General features: G+C 33.9%; 2 protein-coding genes across 9 annotated transcripts in view; both read left to right on the forward strand.

Annotated features, from left to right (window-relative positions):
* The window catches only part of MTF2 (metal response element binding transcription factor 2), a 58,011-nt gene that overhangs the window by 36,211 nt on the left and 3,781 nt on the right, over nt 1–18,019 (forward strand). For 7 of the 8 annotated variants that reach the window (XM_079149949.1, XM_079149954.1, XM_079149955.1 and 4 more), the window contains 8 exons: nt 3,322–3,417; nt 4,297–4,365; nt 5,194–5,317; nt 11,858–11,925; nt 13,592–13,762; nt 17,425–17,530; nt 17,652–17,704; nt 17,816–17,920. In XM_079149949.1, the coding sequence (XP_079006075.1) occupies nt 3,322–3,417; nt 4,297–4,365; nt 5,194–5,317; nt 11,858–11,925; nt 13,592–13,762; nt 17,425–17,530; nt 17,652–17,704; nt 17,816–17,920 (792 nt within the window). The remainder of the gene's footprint in view (nt 1–3,321; nt 3,418–4,296; nt 4,366–5,193; nt 5,318–11,857; nt 11,926–13,591; nt 13,763–17,424; nt 17,531–17,651; nt 17,705–17,815; nt 17,921–18,019) is intronic. The other variant, XM_079149950.1, reaches the window with a different exon arrangement.
* On the forward strand, nt 2,355–3,245 carry LOC306652900 (cysteine and glycine-rich protein 2-like). Its single transcript, XM_079125537.1, has one exon. It carries the CDS (start codon nt 2,429–2,431, stop codon nt 3,008–3,010), a length of 582 nt encoding a protein of 193 aa, XP_078981663.1. The 5' UTR covers nt 2,355–2,428; the 3' UTR covers nt 3,011–3,245.

Below are 18,019 nucleotides of genomic sequence, written 5' to 3' on the forward strand. Positions count from 1 at the left end.
ATGTTTGCTGTATCAGCCTGGTATGGTGGTGCACACCTGTAATCTCAGCTGTTTGGGAGACAGAGGCAGGAGTATCACAAGTTAAAGGCCAGCTTTGACAACTACAAGGGCTGGGGATGCAGCTCAGTGATAACGTGCCTCTGGGTTCAATCCCCAGTACTTGGTGGGGGTTTATCAAAATTTCAAACCAACATTCTAATTCAGAATATTTAGAAATTTGCCTCTAATTTTTGGTCAATGGTCCTCAGTTCTGCCTTTCAAACTAAATACATTTTATCTGTAATAAGGAGTGACTCTTAAAAATGTTGCAAGTCAGATGCAATGGCACATATCTATAATCCCCTCTACTCAGGGGTCTAAGGCAGGAAGATCAAAAGTTCCAGACCAGCCTTGGCAACTCAGTGAGACCTTGTCTCAAGAAATTAAAGTCTGGGGATTTAGCACAGTGGTAGAGTACCCCTGGGTTCAATCTTCAGGTCCCCCCACATACACTTAAAAAAAAAAAAAAAATTATGTGTATTTTATGCCAGAAATTTTGTTCCCCACTTCTGCGACCCTTGTAGCAATAACATTCTCTTCTCCAGACTAAAATTTCCACTGACAGCAAACAGTCTTTATGACATAATTTCCAAACTCTGTTTCTTTCCAGTGTTTGAAAGTTATTCTTGAAATACTGCATCATGTTTGGGAAAGGTAGTGTTTCCAGAAATAGTCTGATAGAATATAATGATTTAATGGGCTATTTAGGGTTCCAGAATGACGCTTCTTTTGTTGCAAAAAAAAATTTTATTACCTGCTTTGAACATTGGATATATATTCTCTAGGTTCATGTAGGTGGTCAACTAATAACTTTAGCAGCTTTTTTTTTTCTTTCTTTTTTTTGGGGGGGTGGGTATTGGGCATTGAGCCCAAGGGCACTTTACCAGTGAGCCACATCCCTAGCCAATTTCTAATTTTTATTTTGAGACAAGATTTAACTATATTGTTGAGAGTCTTGCTAAGTTGTGAGGCTGTCCCTGAACTTGTGATCCTCCTGTCTCAGCGTCCCAAGTCACTGGGATATGCGCCACCTCCATAAGGTGTTCATTGATGGAAATGAATATATAAATGAATGTATTTTTAGTTCCTTATTCTACCTCACCTCTGATCTTGTGGAATATTCATTTGTGATTTAACAGTTTTGTAAGATTTCTCAGTTTTTGGTCATCTGCAACTTTAAAAAGTATTTGTCTAGTTTTTAAAAATCAGTTACTTATAAAAGAGAAACAGTGAACAGGCTTATCTTTTTCCTTTACTTATTTAATACTAGCATTTTGTTTAAAGCATTTTTCAAAACAGGTGGAAATCATTAATAGACATTTTATGAGGTAGATCGTTCATTATCTATCCATTAAAAGGATAGGAAGTGTGTCTGATATTAGTAACCACGTTAGTTTCACCATCTAGTAGAATGCATGGATTGTAGTTAGTATTCATAAGTCATTTGATAATTGACTTAACATGCTGGCTTCTTGCCTTTGCCTATGTATGGCTTACAATTAGTATTAGCGTGGGTCTCATTTATTGGGAGAAAAGGTGTTATTTAGAACTAATGTGTTACTCATAGAAGGGTTTCATGGTGTAAAATCATACACTAATTGAAAAGAGAATATATCCTTCTGAGATGAAGATTCAGTTTTAGCATCTTCAGCTATCTGAAACAGATCTATAGACCTGTATTCTGAAATAGTGTTAAACTTGTGACCAAATTTTTATGTTTTGATATAGTCTTAGATTAGATGTCTTTGTTGTTTATTTAAATTATTTAAATTGCTACACTTCTTGTCATAATAAAAACACAGTAAAGATATAAAATGGAACATTCACACTGTCTACAGCCTTTTGATATTTGGGGCAAACAGTACTTCCTTCCTCTCAGTATGACCTCTTCAGGCATTTAGTCCAGACTGGGGCTGGGAGGAGAGGGGGATAATGTAGCTCAGTGGCATAGTACATGCTTAGCATGTACATGGCCCTGGGTTCTATCCTCGGCACTAGGAAGGAAGGATGGATCCCATGCCTGTGTTCCCCGCCCCTCCCCCGGCATTGCTGGGGATTGAACCCAGGGCCTTGTGCTTGCCCACTGTACCAACTGAGCTGTATCCCCAGCCCATGCCTGTACTTTGAGGGCATTATTGACCAGAAGTAGACATGTCTGTCTTTCAAGAGAGGAGGTATGAAATGCGTTCAACGTTACAAACCTTTTTGGGAAAGAAAAAAAAAAAATTCACTTTAGCAAAAGTGTAATGCTTTAATCATAACTATAGTTTGGGTAATACTACTTTAGTTTTAAAAAACAAATGAAGCGGGCTCCTGGCTCGCTGCGCGCTCCCTCCGGCCGGGTCTCGCTGGTTCCGCCCGCGGTGCGTGCGCCCGCCTCCAACTCGAAATGCCTGTCTGGGGAGGTGGAAACAAGTGTGGGGCCTGCCGGAGGACTGTGTACCATGCTGAAGAGGTGCAGTGTGATGGGAGGAGCTTCCACCGCTGCTGCTTTCTGTGCATGGTTTGCAGGAAAAATTTAGACAGCACGACAGTGGCAATTCATGATGAGGAGATCTACTGCAAATCCTGCTATGGAAAAAAGTATGGTCCAAAAGGCTATGGTTATGGCCAGGGTGCTGGCACGCTCAACATGGACCGTGGTGAGAGGCTGGGCATCAAGCCAGAGAGTGTTCAACCTCACAGGCCTACAACAAATCCAAGCACTTCAAAATTTGCTCAGAAATACGCAGGTGCTGAGAAGTGTTCCAGATGTGGGGATTCTGTATATGCTGCCGAGAAGATAATTGGAGCTGGAAAGCCCTGGCACAAAAACTGTTTCCGATGTGCCAAATGTGGGAAGAGTCTTGAATCAACAACTCTGACCAAGAAAGAAGGTGAAATCTATTGCAAAGGATGCTATGCCAAAAACTTTGGCCCCAAGGGGTTTGGCTATGGCCAAGGAGCAGGAGCCCTCGTTCATGCTCAGTAAAGGTGTTAACCCAGAACTAAGCATCACACACTGAGAATCTCTTCGTAATCTAGACAGATAATCTTGTAACACTACACTAGTGTGAAATTCTACCAGCTTGAAGTGCTGTATATTATCCTGTACTTGGATAGGCTAACTTGTAGGAAGAAAGCACTGTATCTATCCTTTTACTTAATTCACCAGCATTTTCAGGAACCGATTCTTTTATGTTTTAAATAAAACTTGAACTTAAAAAAAAAAATGAAGCTTTTCCCTCATCAATATTAGTAATTTTAATCTTAACTTTTTTTTTTTTTTTTTTTTTTAAATAGCTGGTATTTAAAGATGCTACAGTGCTGCAAATGTAAGCAGTGGTTTCATGAGGCTTGTGTGCAATGCCTTCAAAAACCAATGCTATTTGGAGATAGGTAAGAAGTGCATTTCAATCTTACGGGTTAATTTTATTTTTGTGACTTTTTAATTGTGTTTATTTTACAGTTTGCAGTTTCTAAAAATAATTTTGACAGTGATTTGTAAAGAGGTCACCTCACAGGGGAAATACTGAATAATGTATTTTAAATACACATAATTTTTGTGCTTTTGGATATTATTCCAGAAAATTTTTAAGTGGTGTGATTGCATTTACTCTTGTTTCCCCCATAGTGTCCTAAACTATTTTCATTGTTACCTTTGTTTAAAAATCTTTAGAGGGATCATACGACAGAGGATTGGAAAAGGCCATAGCACCTTGTTATAGAAACAGTTTATACCTTACAGAATTTCTAAAAGCAGGTACTTTCTATATGGAGGATTATGTGGAACAAAAGAGTTCTAGGAGGTAGAGTTGAAGATAGGGCACTAAATTTGGCATTTGGAAAACATGGGTTTCAATCTTGGCTTATTCAGTTATTATCATCTTTTGACTTTAAGAAGGTCAGCTTCTTCTTTGGGCTTATCTTACTAGGTTGTTTTGAGCACTGGATGGTGCAGTGTGTGTAGGGGCAGCCATTAAGTTGCTAACACATACATGGCATTAGTAAACTATGGTACAAATGAATCTATGTGAATGTCAAAGGTCTCTAATGGTTAAGAAAAATTGTCCCTTCTCAAATAATGAGCTACTTGATTGTGTGTTCTTATTTGAAAAGAAATTCCTTAAATCACAGTCTCATGATTGAAAGTATGTTTCACTTTGGGTGTCCTTATATTTACTCTGGGCTCTTCATTTGCTGAATATTTGCCTGTATTCTGTAATTTATTTATACCCTTGATGACTTAATATTGAACTTTTTCTTTTTTCCCCTTAGGTTTTATACATTTATTTGCTCTGTCTGCAGTTCTGGACCAGAATACCTCAAACGTCTACCATTACAGTGGTAAGAATGGATATTTCTGTTAAGAAAAAAGGAGCCATATATTAAACCTACAAGATGAAAAGTTCTATGGCTGTGTACTTGCTTAAATAAAATAAATAAAACTTTGCTTAAATAAAACTTTGTTCTTTATGCCTGGCTTTAGTTCTTTTATTTATCCTTAAGCCATCTTCACTAAGTGTTATCCACTTTTAATGCTAAGTTAATAAGGCTGTTCATTGTAGAATGGCATATATGTAGCTTTCAGACATTTTAAACCTTATTATTCATAGTTCCAGTTCTTTTGTGCCTTTATAATAATGTAGTAGAAAATATGTAGGTTAAACAAACATGACAGTTTCTGTTTCTGTATAGTAATTCTTATGTGTGGTAAGTATGATCAGTTTTGTAGATTTAGTAATAAAATACTTAAACTATTTATGAATTTTTATTGTCTTTTACATATTTTAGGAACAGATAAGATTTAATTTATAAATCAGATAAAGTAAAGCTGGTAAAGTATGGTCTGTTCTGTAGCTTATGGGTAGTATTAAAAATACAAAAATCTTGATTATAAACTATTTTCTCTTAAAATCAGATATTTTTTGAATGCATTTTAAGAAGTAATTCAGGTATCTTTTAGCTTATAATTATTATTCAGAATAAGTAAATGTTTTGCTAATGTTTTCCAGCTTTTTCATATGTAATAATTTTATTATGAGTATGACTTAGGATATTGACCCTCTATCCATCTGAAAACTTTGGATTTTTAATTACTGGTTTTATAAAGAAACTAAATTTTAATAACCAAAAATCTTGTTTTTGTATATTTTGATTATTTTTTGATTCTAGGGTAGATATAGCACACCTATGCCTTTACAACCTAAGTGTTATTCACAAGAAGAAATACTTTGATTCTGAACTTGAGCTTATGACATACATTAATGAAAACTGGGATAGATTGCACCCTGGAGAGGTAGGTGATCTTAGAGCTAACCTCATTAGCTAATTTTTTGTTTTGTTTTGTTTTTGTTTAAAACAATGACAATAGTTTCAGAAGTATGTATAAGTCATACAACTAAAGTAGAATTTTATTTTTAGTTTTGGGGAGAAATAAATTTGGTAAGGATATTAGGATCAGCCTTCTCATCCTCATATGTTTATTGCCTGTTGACTGTGGAAAATTACATATGGAGGAAGTAAATTATTTGATTCTTCTATATTCTGAAGTGAGAATCATTGTAAAGATATAAGGGTAGGGTGGGAGAAATTCTTTATTGGGTGTCTTACTCATGGTTTCACCTCCTTTTCTTCTTAGTTTTTTATAAACTTAGAGATGTAATCAGCTTTCTTCTTTTCTCTCTTATTGTTACTCATATCTCTGACTTCCAGGAATGGTGGGATCAAGTAACAGTATTAGAATAATGAGTTATAGAGTGAAGCTACCTGAGTTGGAGATTATCCCTCCTCATTTTGAAAATCTTACTTTGTTTCTCATATGTGAAGCATAACCATTTATACTAGCTTTACAAAGAATTTTTATAGAAAAGGAATATAAAGTAGTGCATGTTCATTGAAAAAGATTTTGAAACTATAGCACAAAGAGGGAAGAAATTAGAATGTTTACCTTACATTTAGCATTTATTTTGGTTTATTAAAATATAGATTATTAACTACTCTTGGTTGAAAAATAAAAATTTGTTTATAATATACAGAATCAGTTCTGTGCATTTTAGTTATGCATACTTTTTGAGATAAAAATTGCAAACTAATTCGAAATTTAGGAAGAATTTCTTCAGTTAGTTTTTAGACATGTGACAGTTTATAAAACTCAAATAGAATTATCAAGGATATTTCAGGTTTTTTGAGTTTTTGTGGGGTATTAGAGCATAATTTACATTTATTTAGTTGGTATATCAGCTACATAAAATAAAACAACCTACAGAATACTTAAGTATTAAAATCTAGGATATGACTGAAATTCTATTGTTAGGTGTTTTAAGTGTTAGATATTGGACTGTAATACTAAAGTTTTAAACTATTTTTTTAAATGAAATTTGAAAGTTGTCTGACTTACAAATTTGAATTTCAGTAAATAACTAGATTAAGAGAAAAAAGTAAGGCACTAGTAATAACTATAGTGTTCTTTATAGTCATCTTAATATTTAATGCTCCAATGCATTCATTTTAAAATTCTTCCTTTCTAGACATGATTCTTTCAGTGCTTCATATACACAGATACATCTGTATACCTGGTGTGCCATCTCCAATTGATCTTTCTGATCCATACTAGAAAAATTTTACTTTAGCAAATAAATGGTTTCATTATCTGTAACCTGTATGGTAGTATCTTAGAAATAAGAAAAAAGTGGGGCTGGCGATGTAGCCTACTGGTAGAACACTTTCCTTAGCATGCATGAAGCTCCAGATTCAATCCCCAGCGTTGCCAGGGGGGGAAAAAGGAGAAAAAAGTAAATTCAACTTTTTAAAGGATAGTTTCCATTTAATGACTCTTAAATCATTCCTCACTGCTTTATCTGAATTAAAATAAGAAAATACTTTTTAGTGTAATTATCTCATCTACAGATTAATTACTGATGATTGACATTCAGGTTTTTAATTCTTAATATTTTACATTTTTTACTTGTAATTACAATTAGATTTTAGGGTGATATTTTAATAATGAGATCATAAAATTTACATTGATCTACAGTGTTTATTCAGTGTTTTTCATTTAGTTATGAAACAAAGATGTACACATTTGAATAGGGAGACCTTGTTTTATTGGAATTGAATTGCAGATTGGATTTTGTTACTAATCTAACTTAGGTTATCAAATTTTTTTTTGTTTTTCTATAAAATGCCATTAACTATTTTCAAAACATAGGAAATAGTATATGCTAAATGTGATATATTTATAATTTAGTACCTTGGAGTTCTCAAAAGTCATCCCCCCCCATTTTTAGTTGTAGGTGGACACGATACCTTTCTTTTATTTTGTGTGGTGCTGAGGACCGAAGCCAGTGCCTCATGCATTCCAGTCGAGTGCTCTACCACTGAACCTTAACCCCAGCCCTCAAGAGTCATTTTGAACATCAAAGCTTATTATTTTACACAAGATGGATTATATAAATACTTGCTCTAGAAGTTTCTCTTCAAAAATGAAATAAAACACAATAGCAGTTATGATTTTACTTTCTCTTAAATGTGGATTTTCCTCTCCTTGCTTAGATGAAAGAAAAACATCTTGTGATAATGTTAAGAAGTTAGATTATTTTTGTGGCATTTTGCCTAGGAATGTATATTTTATACCTAGTCATAAAGAGGCACTGGATCCATATTTACCATTCCTGAGCTTCGAATTCAAAACCTAATTTTGTGTGCGATGACACTAGCTAAACTATAATAGTATTTGTTATTTATATAACATACCTCTGTAATGACTTGCTGTAATTATATATTGAATTGGTTGTATTCTATTTAGTGTATTGTGCTTTCTTTCTCTTTTTTTTTTTTTTTTTGTTTTGGATTGTCGTGAAGGAAATACTGTATTCTATTTTATCTATTTATTTTTTATAGTACTGGGGATTGAATGCAAGGCCTTGCACATGCTAAATAAGCTCTCTATCACTTAACTACAATCCCCAGCTCCTTCTTTTATTTTAAAGACTGTATTTTTAGAGATTTGGGTTCACAGGAAAATTGAGAGGAGGGTACAGAGATAGCCCACTTATCCACTTCTCCCACACATAACATTGCTTCCCCCATAGTTAGTATCCACTAGAGGAGTACATTAGTTGAAGTTGATGAACCTGTGCTGACACATCATTATTACTCAAAGCTGTGACTTCTTTTAATAACAAAAGAAGTTTCAAAATTAAACTTGTTTTGGAGGTAATCCTTTCATAAAGAAAGGCATGTTTGACTTTCACGTATCATGTCTTTTTTTAACCTTTTTTAAATTAACTAATTATTTATTTTTATGTGGTACTGAGTGTCGAACCCAGTGTCTCACACATGCTGGGCAAGTGCTTTACCATTGAGCTACAACCCCAGCCCCTCAGGTCTTTTTTTGTTTGTTTGTTATTAGTTTTAGAGGATTACTGTGAAGGGAAGCGAAAATCTTTGAAAACCATGTTTAGATGATAGTGATAGTTTTATATCATGTTTCCTTATGTAGTTTTTGTACATCTTTGTGACCTGATTTTTTTAATGATCATCATACAGACTGAGTGTAGTAGTTTGAGTAACCACAGTATTTTGAAATGTTTTAGTTTTAATGTAACAATCTACCACTTGAGACCACAATAAGAATTTTTTATTTAAAATAATGTAATATTTTATATTATATTGCTTTGAGGAGTTTAAAAGGAAATATTAAATACTTTTTTGGATCTGCTACTTACCAGTTAGCTTCAATTATTATTTTTATTTTGGAGGTACTAGGAATTTAACCCAAGAGTGGTGTACCATTGAACCATACCTCCAGACCTTTTTAAATTTTTAATTTTGAGACAGGGTGTCATTAAGTTCAAGGCTGGCCTGCAGCTCCAGCCTCCAGAGGAGCTAGGATTACAGGCATGTGCCACCAAGTCTGGCAATCTTTGATTCTTAACAACATGCTTTCCATTTACCATAGTCTTAAATTTAAAAACCCTAAGGTTGATAGCAGAAAAATACATATGCTGCCTTAAACGTTTGAGAGAGGTAAGGAAAAAAGCATAGATGAAATTCAGTACAATACCAAGGTGGAAGTATTTTGCTAGAGAAATGTTTAGTGTAATAGAGGTAGTATAATATTTTAAAGTGAAAATAACAAATCTGATTAATAGCAATACTTGGAACCTTGAGTGTTATTTATTAGTATGTAGGTTGGAAAATAAACTGTTGGTGTACTTAAGCCTAGCTGGTAGAGAACTCAGCATTGGTAATGGAGGATTGTATTTTATTGAAATGAAGAATTAGTAATAGCATTTAACTTTGTATAGAAATGTATAAACCTGAAAAGAAAAGTATAGTGTGAGGTAAGTGTTAGGGAGAGGGTGGAATAAGAGGATTTCTCTTTGGGAGATACATGTTACAAACTTGGTGGTCAGATGAATATGATACTTTTCAACTACATTTGATAGGGTTTACACTATTTTACTATTTTTAGTTGCATTTTTAGTTTGCAAAACACAAAGGGAGCATCTGATCGTTTTATATAGTCCTATGCAAAATAGTGATGAAGTTCTGAAGAAAGTAATCTATAAAAGTTTTGAGAAACCATAGGAAATAAGTACCAAAAGAAAGAGGAGTCTTCTGTGGTTTTCAAAAAATAAGGGGATTCTAACAATTAGAAACTCAGTTTTGTTGATTCTCAGCACAATTACAGAATAGGTAAATCAGATACATCTGTATGATTTATGAAGATTTAAAAAGCAGTAAGAAAACCCCTATTAGAATAAATTGTGTCAAACTCTAGTTTCTTTGTTAATATGGTTAGGAACATTTGTCAAATTATCTGAGCATGGCATAGACATAGTATAACTTGATCTTAAATAAGATTTTGAAATGTGAACTGATTAAAGTGGAAATTAATGTGTAACTGATTGAAAAACTGTTAACAAAATCAATGACTTGGATATATTCTTGAGGGAGACTGTAATGGAAGGCTGAAAAGGTTCTCTGGAATAATTTGTGTTAAAAACAAAATCAAATTAACAGTTATAAAGTACTATTTTTAGGCATAAACACAAACACTAGAGAAGATACTTAACTTCGTAGCAGTTCCGTTTTGACTTTAGATTTGTGGTGACGAGTGGGGAACAGGAAGAAGATAGAATTAGTTAACTAAAAACTTAATATGAAACCATCTTGTAATGTGACTGTTAAAAACTTTACCTTAATCCTATATTTAAGCATGATAACTGCTTTCAAATATTTGAAGAGCTGTCTTACAAAAAAAGGGAATAGAAAACTTCAAGGGGAGGTTTTGCCTACATATGGAATAGACTTCCTTAGTAGGTGTATCAGCCTGCCTCTGCCTGTCTGCCTACCTTCCTCACCTCTGCCCCTGTATCTTTCTTTTTCTCTTTCTCTTCTCTCTCCTTTCTCTTTTATGTGGTACTGGGGATTAAACCCAGGCCTTGCACATGCTAGGCAAGTGCTCTACCATTGAACTGCACCTCTAACATGGTGTATCAGCTTTTACCAATGATAATAAGTAAGTTAAGATAGAATGACTAGCTTTGTTATTAAAGACATTGCACTCTTGTTGGGAGGTTGAATTAGATCTAGAGTTTGTTTCAAGCTTTAAAGTATAATTTTTTTCATTCTTCCTTAAGTAGAAATTCTTGGGCTGGGGGTATAGCTTAGTGGTAGAGCACATGCTTATTAGCATGTGTTTGGGCCTGAGTTCAATCCTCAGCACTGAAGAAAAAGGAAGGAAATCCTCTATTAGAAATTATAATAGGAGGAGGTGTTATCATACAGCATGATGATCTGAGCCACTCATGTATTTTTTTTGTTTTGGCATCAGTCAGAGTGGCATATAGTGATTTCAGTCAGTGTTGAAAGAATGGACTTGCAGGTCACTTGGGTTGAGACTTTAGCTTTCTCCCTAGCTAGCCAGGGGAATTTGAGCAGTTTTCTTTTTAAACTTAATACTTATTAACTCATCTGTAAAAGAGTTGGAGTAGATGGTTTCTAAGTCTAACTCCAGTATTCTTTTAGACAGATTTATTTGCTCTTTCATTTAAAACAATTCTGAGGTTTGGGAGTTTCAGCTGGTAAAAAACACACTGGCTATATATAGTTTTAACTGCCAACTGTGATACTTTGTTTATAACTTAACATTTTTTTGTTAATAGGTTTCAGTTTTTAAACTTTGAAGAAGAGGTGGGAAGGTCTCTTGGAGAAATCCTTATTGGAACAATATAGAATTTTTTCTAGAATTGAATATTTAGTTAAAATGGTTTATCATGGAAAATTGCTGAGCCATTTAAGGCCAGCTAAAGTCTACAGTTGTTATGAAAATAAAACCCCCCAGTTTCACATTATTTTTTCAAGTATGTTACTTATGATCATATTAGAGAGGTATTAGGAAATAAAATGTTTCTCATTACTTTTTAGACCCCTTTCTATTGATATGTTAGGAGCTTTCATGGTATATATTAAAATAATTCTCATGTATTATTTCTCCAGGTTATAGAATTTTAAAAAATGATAACTAATACCAAGTCCCTTTTTTATTAGTGTTCATAGTTTATAGATCTTTCACAGACATCATTTAATCCATATAATGAACTAATAATTAACACAGGGTTTTAAACTCTACTCTTTGTAGTTGAGAAAATAAGCCTGGATAGATTAAATGGCCCTGGGTAGGTCACACAAGTCAGCACCGCAATTAGAATTTAGACCTGACTACCAGTCAGTATATTTTTCCTCTGCATCATATTGCCTCTATCTAGCACCTGTATTTTACTAACTGATGAAATTGTAGTGCGTTAAATTGTTTCTTGATACTTCACAGCTGGCAGACACACCAAAATCTGAAAGATATGAGCATGTTCTGGAGGCATTAAATGATTACAAGACCATGTAAGTTGATTTATTTTACATAACCCTATGAGGGAGACAGTTAGTAAGTATAAGGAATTATGGCATTGTTTAAGAATTGTGGGATTGGTATATAGAGTAAGTACATATCATTTAAAACTTTTTAAATGTCCTAAGTCTCTCTTGTTCAAGAGTAAAGCAGGGATTCCTGAGGGTTGGAGAAGAGTAATCCTTCTTTTGGAAATGGTAGGTGGGAGGCATGTCAGTATCTTCAGGGGGAATGTGGTCCATTCTGTTGAAAAAGCATATTTAGTAATAGCTTACTTCCACAATGCAGTCTACTGAAAGTAAATAAAATCTTGTTAGCTGGTGAGAATAAGCAAAATGTAGGGGAAGATTTTATAGATAATATAAGGTTTTTAAAAGGTTGAGGTCTATGGTTTTAGGGTTACTTATAGAAAAGTAGTATAACTGGTATGAGTGGTCTATAATAATTGACGCTATTTGATACATTCTTGTATAGATCACCTTCCTTTGTAAAAACCAGCCTGTGTACATTTCTTGAAAATATTTTCAAAATGCCTTAGGAATTTTATAAATGTGTATGCTGACTCAAACTATTGAATAACATTATAAAATTTTTGTTTCTTAAAAGTTGCTGTTTTAAACTTGACAGCATTTCCTCATTAAATAATGTTTTAATCATTGGTGGCTAGATCTTTAGCTAAAAAGCCATAAGGTATCTAAGCAATCGTTGTGGTGGTAAAAATATTCTTTGGGACAGTGAATTCTGAATTCCAACTTAGGGTGCCAGAAACACATCTTTTCTTGTTAAGGTAGAAATGGGGGCTTCTCATTCTTACATAAAAGTGGAAGAACATTCTCAACAATTGGTAGAGATTCTTGTAGCCAGGGAGGTTTGAGGTGTAGTATTTGGAAATAGGAACCCCCCAAAACTAAAGGAAAGGAAGCATGTTTTTCAGAGACCCAAGTCCACATTCCACTTAAAAGAACAAGTACTTCTCTGCTGTAAGTTATTTCTGACGTAAGATGTGGGACACTTATAGACATTCCTTTTATTTTGGGGACCTTTAGGGTTGGTCTCCCACTTTCTTTTCCAATGTTCTCACCTATTATTCCTGATCAAATTTCCTCTCTTCACAATTTATTCTGAAATAGAATTCTTCTTTTCCTAAACATTTTGAGATTTTTTTTTCCCTAGGAGATGACACTAAAATATGGAAAAATATATTGGGCCAAAAAAGATACCATTTTGTGTTCCTCTTCCTTGCTTTAAGAACTTAGACACTCCCCTCTCCCTTTCTTTTTCTTTTTACTTTGAGATGGAGTCTCACTGTGTCGCCCCATCTAATGTTGAACTCCTGGGCTCAAGTGATCCTCTCATTTCAGCCTCCTAAGTACTGGGACTCAGGTGTGCTCCACCATGCCTGCCCTACATACCATGTTTTTTTAAAAAAAAAAGTGACCATTTTCTTTTCTCCCTTCTGTCCATTCTCCCATGATATCCTTTTGTGGACTGTCTCTGAGGCAGACAGGTATCAAGGAAAGCAAGGGGAAAGAAGGAGTTTTGTAGTATTGGGTGGGCTTTTGTGTATAAGGACCTTATATCTGAAAATTAAAGAGTTAGGGTCTGCCATGTATATGTGTTCAGTTTTTAAAATTTTAGTTAATTTTTTTAAAAATTTAGGTTTATGTCTGGGAAAGAAATAAAGAAGAAGAAGCATTTGTTTGGGTTGCGAATTCGTGTTCCTCCTGTGCCACCAAATGTGGCTTTCAAAGCAGAGAAAGAACCTGAAGGAACATCCCATGAATTTAAAATTAAAGGCAGAAAGGCATCCAAACCTATATCTGATTCAAGGTAAAAGTTGATCTGTGGCTTAGTTTTTCTCTTTAGCTTATATGTAACTAAAAATGTATGTTATTTAGTTTCATTAGTATATTTGAAAGTACAAGTGGCAGTTACCTTGATTTTTTTTTTTTTTTTTTCCTGTCAATTTCTTTCTTAGACAAGGTATGAAGAGTTGATGCTAGATATATGTATGTTTGTTTATTTTAGACCTTTGGCCTCAAGGAATAGACCCTATTTTGTTAGCAAACAGCTTGCATTACTGGCCTGTTCATTTGTTTGTTCATTTATTTTTTTATTCATTCATTCATTCGGACCATTTACCAAATGCCTTATTATATAAGTCCTGGGGATACATGACAAGACAGATTTTTCTTCTGCCATGGTGGGCTTTACATTGTAGTGGGGAAGAAAGGTAATAAATAAGTAAAATATTACTGATCATGCTAGTGCCATTTAAAGAAATAGCATACTACTGTTTTAAACTTTGGTAGGATCAGTAGAAATGGGGACTTTGTACTTTTAAAGGGAGGTTTAAGGAAAGACTAAGACAATATTTAGGTTTAGACTTAAAGAATAAGAATGGGGAAAAAAGAATAAGAATGACCTAACAATATGAGGAATAAAGGGAAAAGTACTCTATAACAAGCATAAAGGCTGTGACACATTCTAGGAACTCACAAAAGACTAGTATGGCATTACTAGGGAGTTGTATTAGTTGTTGGGAAGATTGGGTCGTCTTCATCATGTAGGGTCTTTTAAGTCTCATAAAGACTTTGGGTTATTTTCTAAGAATACTGAAGAGCCACTTAGGGGAATGTAAACAGATTTAACTATCAAAATTTCTTTGGTTGCACTTTTGAGAATGCTTAGTGCAAAGGTAAAACAAGCAAGAGTTGTTTGGGCAAGAAATAGGTGGTGGTTGCTTATGCAGGAATAGTTGGTAACAATCAAATGGAGAGAAAAGATTCGAGATCTCTTTTCAAGACAAAATTGATTACTAATTAATTTCATGAAAGGTATGAATCAAGTTGATGCCTGGATTTCTGGATTGAGCAATGATGGGTGGTGATGTCTGTTAACAGGATATAGAAAAACATTATTTTGGCAAAGTAAATGAAGAACTTTTCTGTTTCACACTCATTGAGTGAAATTCTTATGAAGAACATTTAAGTGGTAGTGCGAGATTTAGGCAGTTAGATTAGGCAATTCAAGAGCTTATAGGGCAGATGGTATAGATTTGGAACCTGATTTATAAAGCCATGCAATGAATGAAATTAGGAAACAAGTGGAGAAGAGAATGTGACTCAGAATAGTGGTATCACTTATAAATTTGGAAGAGGTAAAATGAGCAAAGGAGACTAGGTGAGTTTGGAGGAAACCAGAAAAGTTCAGTGTTATAAAAGCTGAAAGAAGGGGAGTGTTTCAAGAAAGATTAATATATTAAGTTGTATTGGATAATGGTGAGAGGTGGATTAGGATGAGAGAAAAATGCTTATTGAATAACATTCTTACCAAAAACAATTTATTTGGAGTAGTAAAGTTAAAAGCCAGTTTGGAATGGGTTGACGTGTTACTGATTACAGCACTTCCAAATTCACATGTCAAAACTGGGCTTCTACACATGAGGAACATAGGAAGATTCAGAATAATAATAATAATAAAGGACATTGGGGAAGGGAACTAAGAGTTCTGAATGACAGGGGGAAAAGTGGAAAGGGTAAGTGTCATTAAGGCTCAGGCAATTTTTATTGTGATCTGAAGTAGACAAATGGAAGAGCAGCTGAAGAGGGGAGGGATGGGAATAGTACATGATTTTTTTTTTCATTGATGGGAGATAATTAGAATCTCTTTTTGTGCACTAATAGGAATGATCCAGTGGAGAAGAGGATATTGGTGTAGGAGAGAGTGGAGCTAATTGAAGATACTGTAGCACCTTTGAGAAAGGGATCTAGAGCCTCAATGTGAGAATGGCTTTTGATAGGAGGAGAAACACCTTTCTGTTGAAATGTGATGAAAAAGAAGATGAGTATAGATAGATGCTGGTTGTATTACACATTGGAAAGTTGGAAGATGGCTAAAATCTGGTAGCTTCTGTTTTCTCAGTGGAATATGAAGCAAAAAAATAGCTCAGAGGGTTATACAGAAAGGAAAACCTAAAGAGTAAATAAAAGGTATGAAATAGTCATCTTGGAGAGTAAGAAAATGTATTTACAAAATGTTGACGATTCATCATAGTAATTTGAAGTTTGTAATAAAGTAGATAAGACTGTAAGGTTTCATGTAGGAAAAAAGTGCTTATTATTCTTATCACTTTCAAACTCCATTACTTTAATATTTTTCTAGTAGTTGTCCATTTATGAATTAGGAAAAATAATCCACAAACTTTCTTCCTCATTGCTGTGATTTTGATAGGATGCTCCATCAATAGCTGTTTGTCAGATCATTTGATGCTCTCAGATAAGGGTTTCACTTTCTTTGAAGGTATCCTCAGTTCCTTCTGGACCCTGTGTATGAATTCATCCTTTTAGTAGGAGAGTGTTTCCTTGAGTACAGTGATCCTTTATAAATGTCATCTTTTTCTAAAAAAATCCCATCAGTCTTATCCTTGAGACTTTTGATTATATTTAGTTCTGCTTTGTTGTTCTTTTCCCCCCACTTTCTCCTTCCTCATATATCTATTCCCTGACCTTAGTTTGGCATCTTGTGGGATAGGGTTTTCTTCCCCACCCCCTTTTTCTGCCATTTGATTCTTCCTGGCCTAATATATAGTATTATTTTCCCTTGTTTTTTTAATTGAATTTTCCTGGGTAACTTTCTCATAGCACCCCATTTGATTAGCATGCTTATATAAATATAACTTCTAATTATATTATAAGCCCCTTTGCACGGGGAACATCTCTGTATTTCTATTATCTAATATCTTCTTTCCATAATAGCTATTCTTTGTTAAGTAAATAAATAAAAGGTGTGTTCTGTATCTTGCTATTTCTTTCTTTCTTTTTTTTTTTTTTTTTTTTTCTTCCCTTCTATTAGAAGTGTTCTTGCCTTTGGCTTTATCTTTAAATAATGATTTTCCAAGTCTTAAGTTTGCCCTATGCCATTCATGCCATTCAGTGAAGAATTCTTTTATACTTTGTCCTTTACATTTTGCCACCCTTGGCTTCATTCTCTTTCTGAAAGTGTCATTCAAGGAAAAAAAATAGATATGTATTGAATAGTTACTATAATTTTAACATAATTATTTCCATAAGGTTAACTACTAATTTCAGTCATATTTAGAAGTAACTTCTCAAAAATTGCCTCAATTAGAAACAACCTAAGCCAATTAATTAAACTTTTAAAAACTTGCAAAATACCTTTTATACAGTATGGTTATTTGATGGTTGTTTTTTAAGTCTTTGGGTGGTATGTATATTCCAGAATTGAAGAGAACATTTTTTTCTTTAAACCTTTCTTACTGTAAATCTTTCGTAATCTCAAGTCAAGAAATATTTGTTTAAAATTAGAATGTATTATCTATGCCCTTGACTAAACTTGTAGATCCAGCTTACATTTAATGTGGTGTTTGTTAACATTAAAAGTAGAATGTGTATATATTTAAATAATGTAAAGCCATTTTCTTTTGGTTTTCCTTATGCGGAGATTAAATATATAATGGTTTTCTGTTTCAGAGAAGTAAGCAATGGAATAGAAAAAAAAGGAAAGAAAAAATCTGTAGGTCGTCCTCCTGGACCATACACAAGAAAGATGATTCAGAAAACTGCTGAGCCACCGTTGGTAAGAGTTTATTTTGATGTATGTTCTCAGAGAGGAAAAAGGAATGAAATTACTAGTAAGACGTTAAATGTTTCTGCTTACTATAGAATTGTGCTTTAAGTCTGTAATTTTTCTTTTCCAGGATAAGGAATCAGTTTCAGAGAGTCCTACCTTGGATTTACCTTGTTCTATAGGGTAAATAGAAAGTATTTTCTTCTTTCCTAGGGAAAGAAAGTTGGGGAGGGGATTAGTATTTCTATTGTTATGTAATATAGTCGTTATATCATTTAAATTCTTTTGTCTCAGGAGAACTGAGGGACCTGCACATTCTTCTAATACCTCAGATGTGGATTTCACGGGTGCTTCCAGTGCAAAAGAAACTACCTCGTCTAGCATTTCCAGGCATTATGGGTAGCCATTTTATGCTTTTATTCTTTGCTAATTTTCTAATGTATTTTTTTTTTTTTTGTAAAGTGATGATTGAATAATTTTTTAGCTATTGAAGTTGAT

This window comes from Sciurus vulgaris (assembly GCF_902686455.1).
Source record: "Sciurus vulgaris genome assembly, chromosome: 1".
In the NCBI taxonomy this organism is placed as follows: Eukaryota; Metazoa; Chordata; class Mammalia; order Rodentia; family Sciuridae; genus Sciurus; species Sciurus vulgaris.

What these genes read in the sequence shown, in the direction of transcription:
- LOC306652900 (XM_079125537.1), top strand. Translation starts at nt 2,429, where the DNA reads ATGCCTGTCTGGGGAGGTGGAAACAAGTGTGGGGCCTGCCGGAGGACT.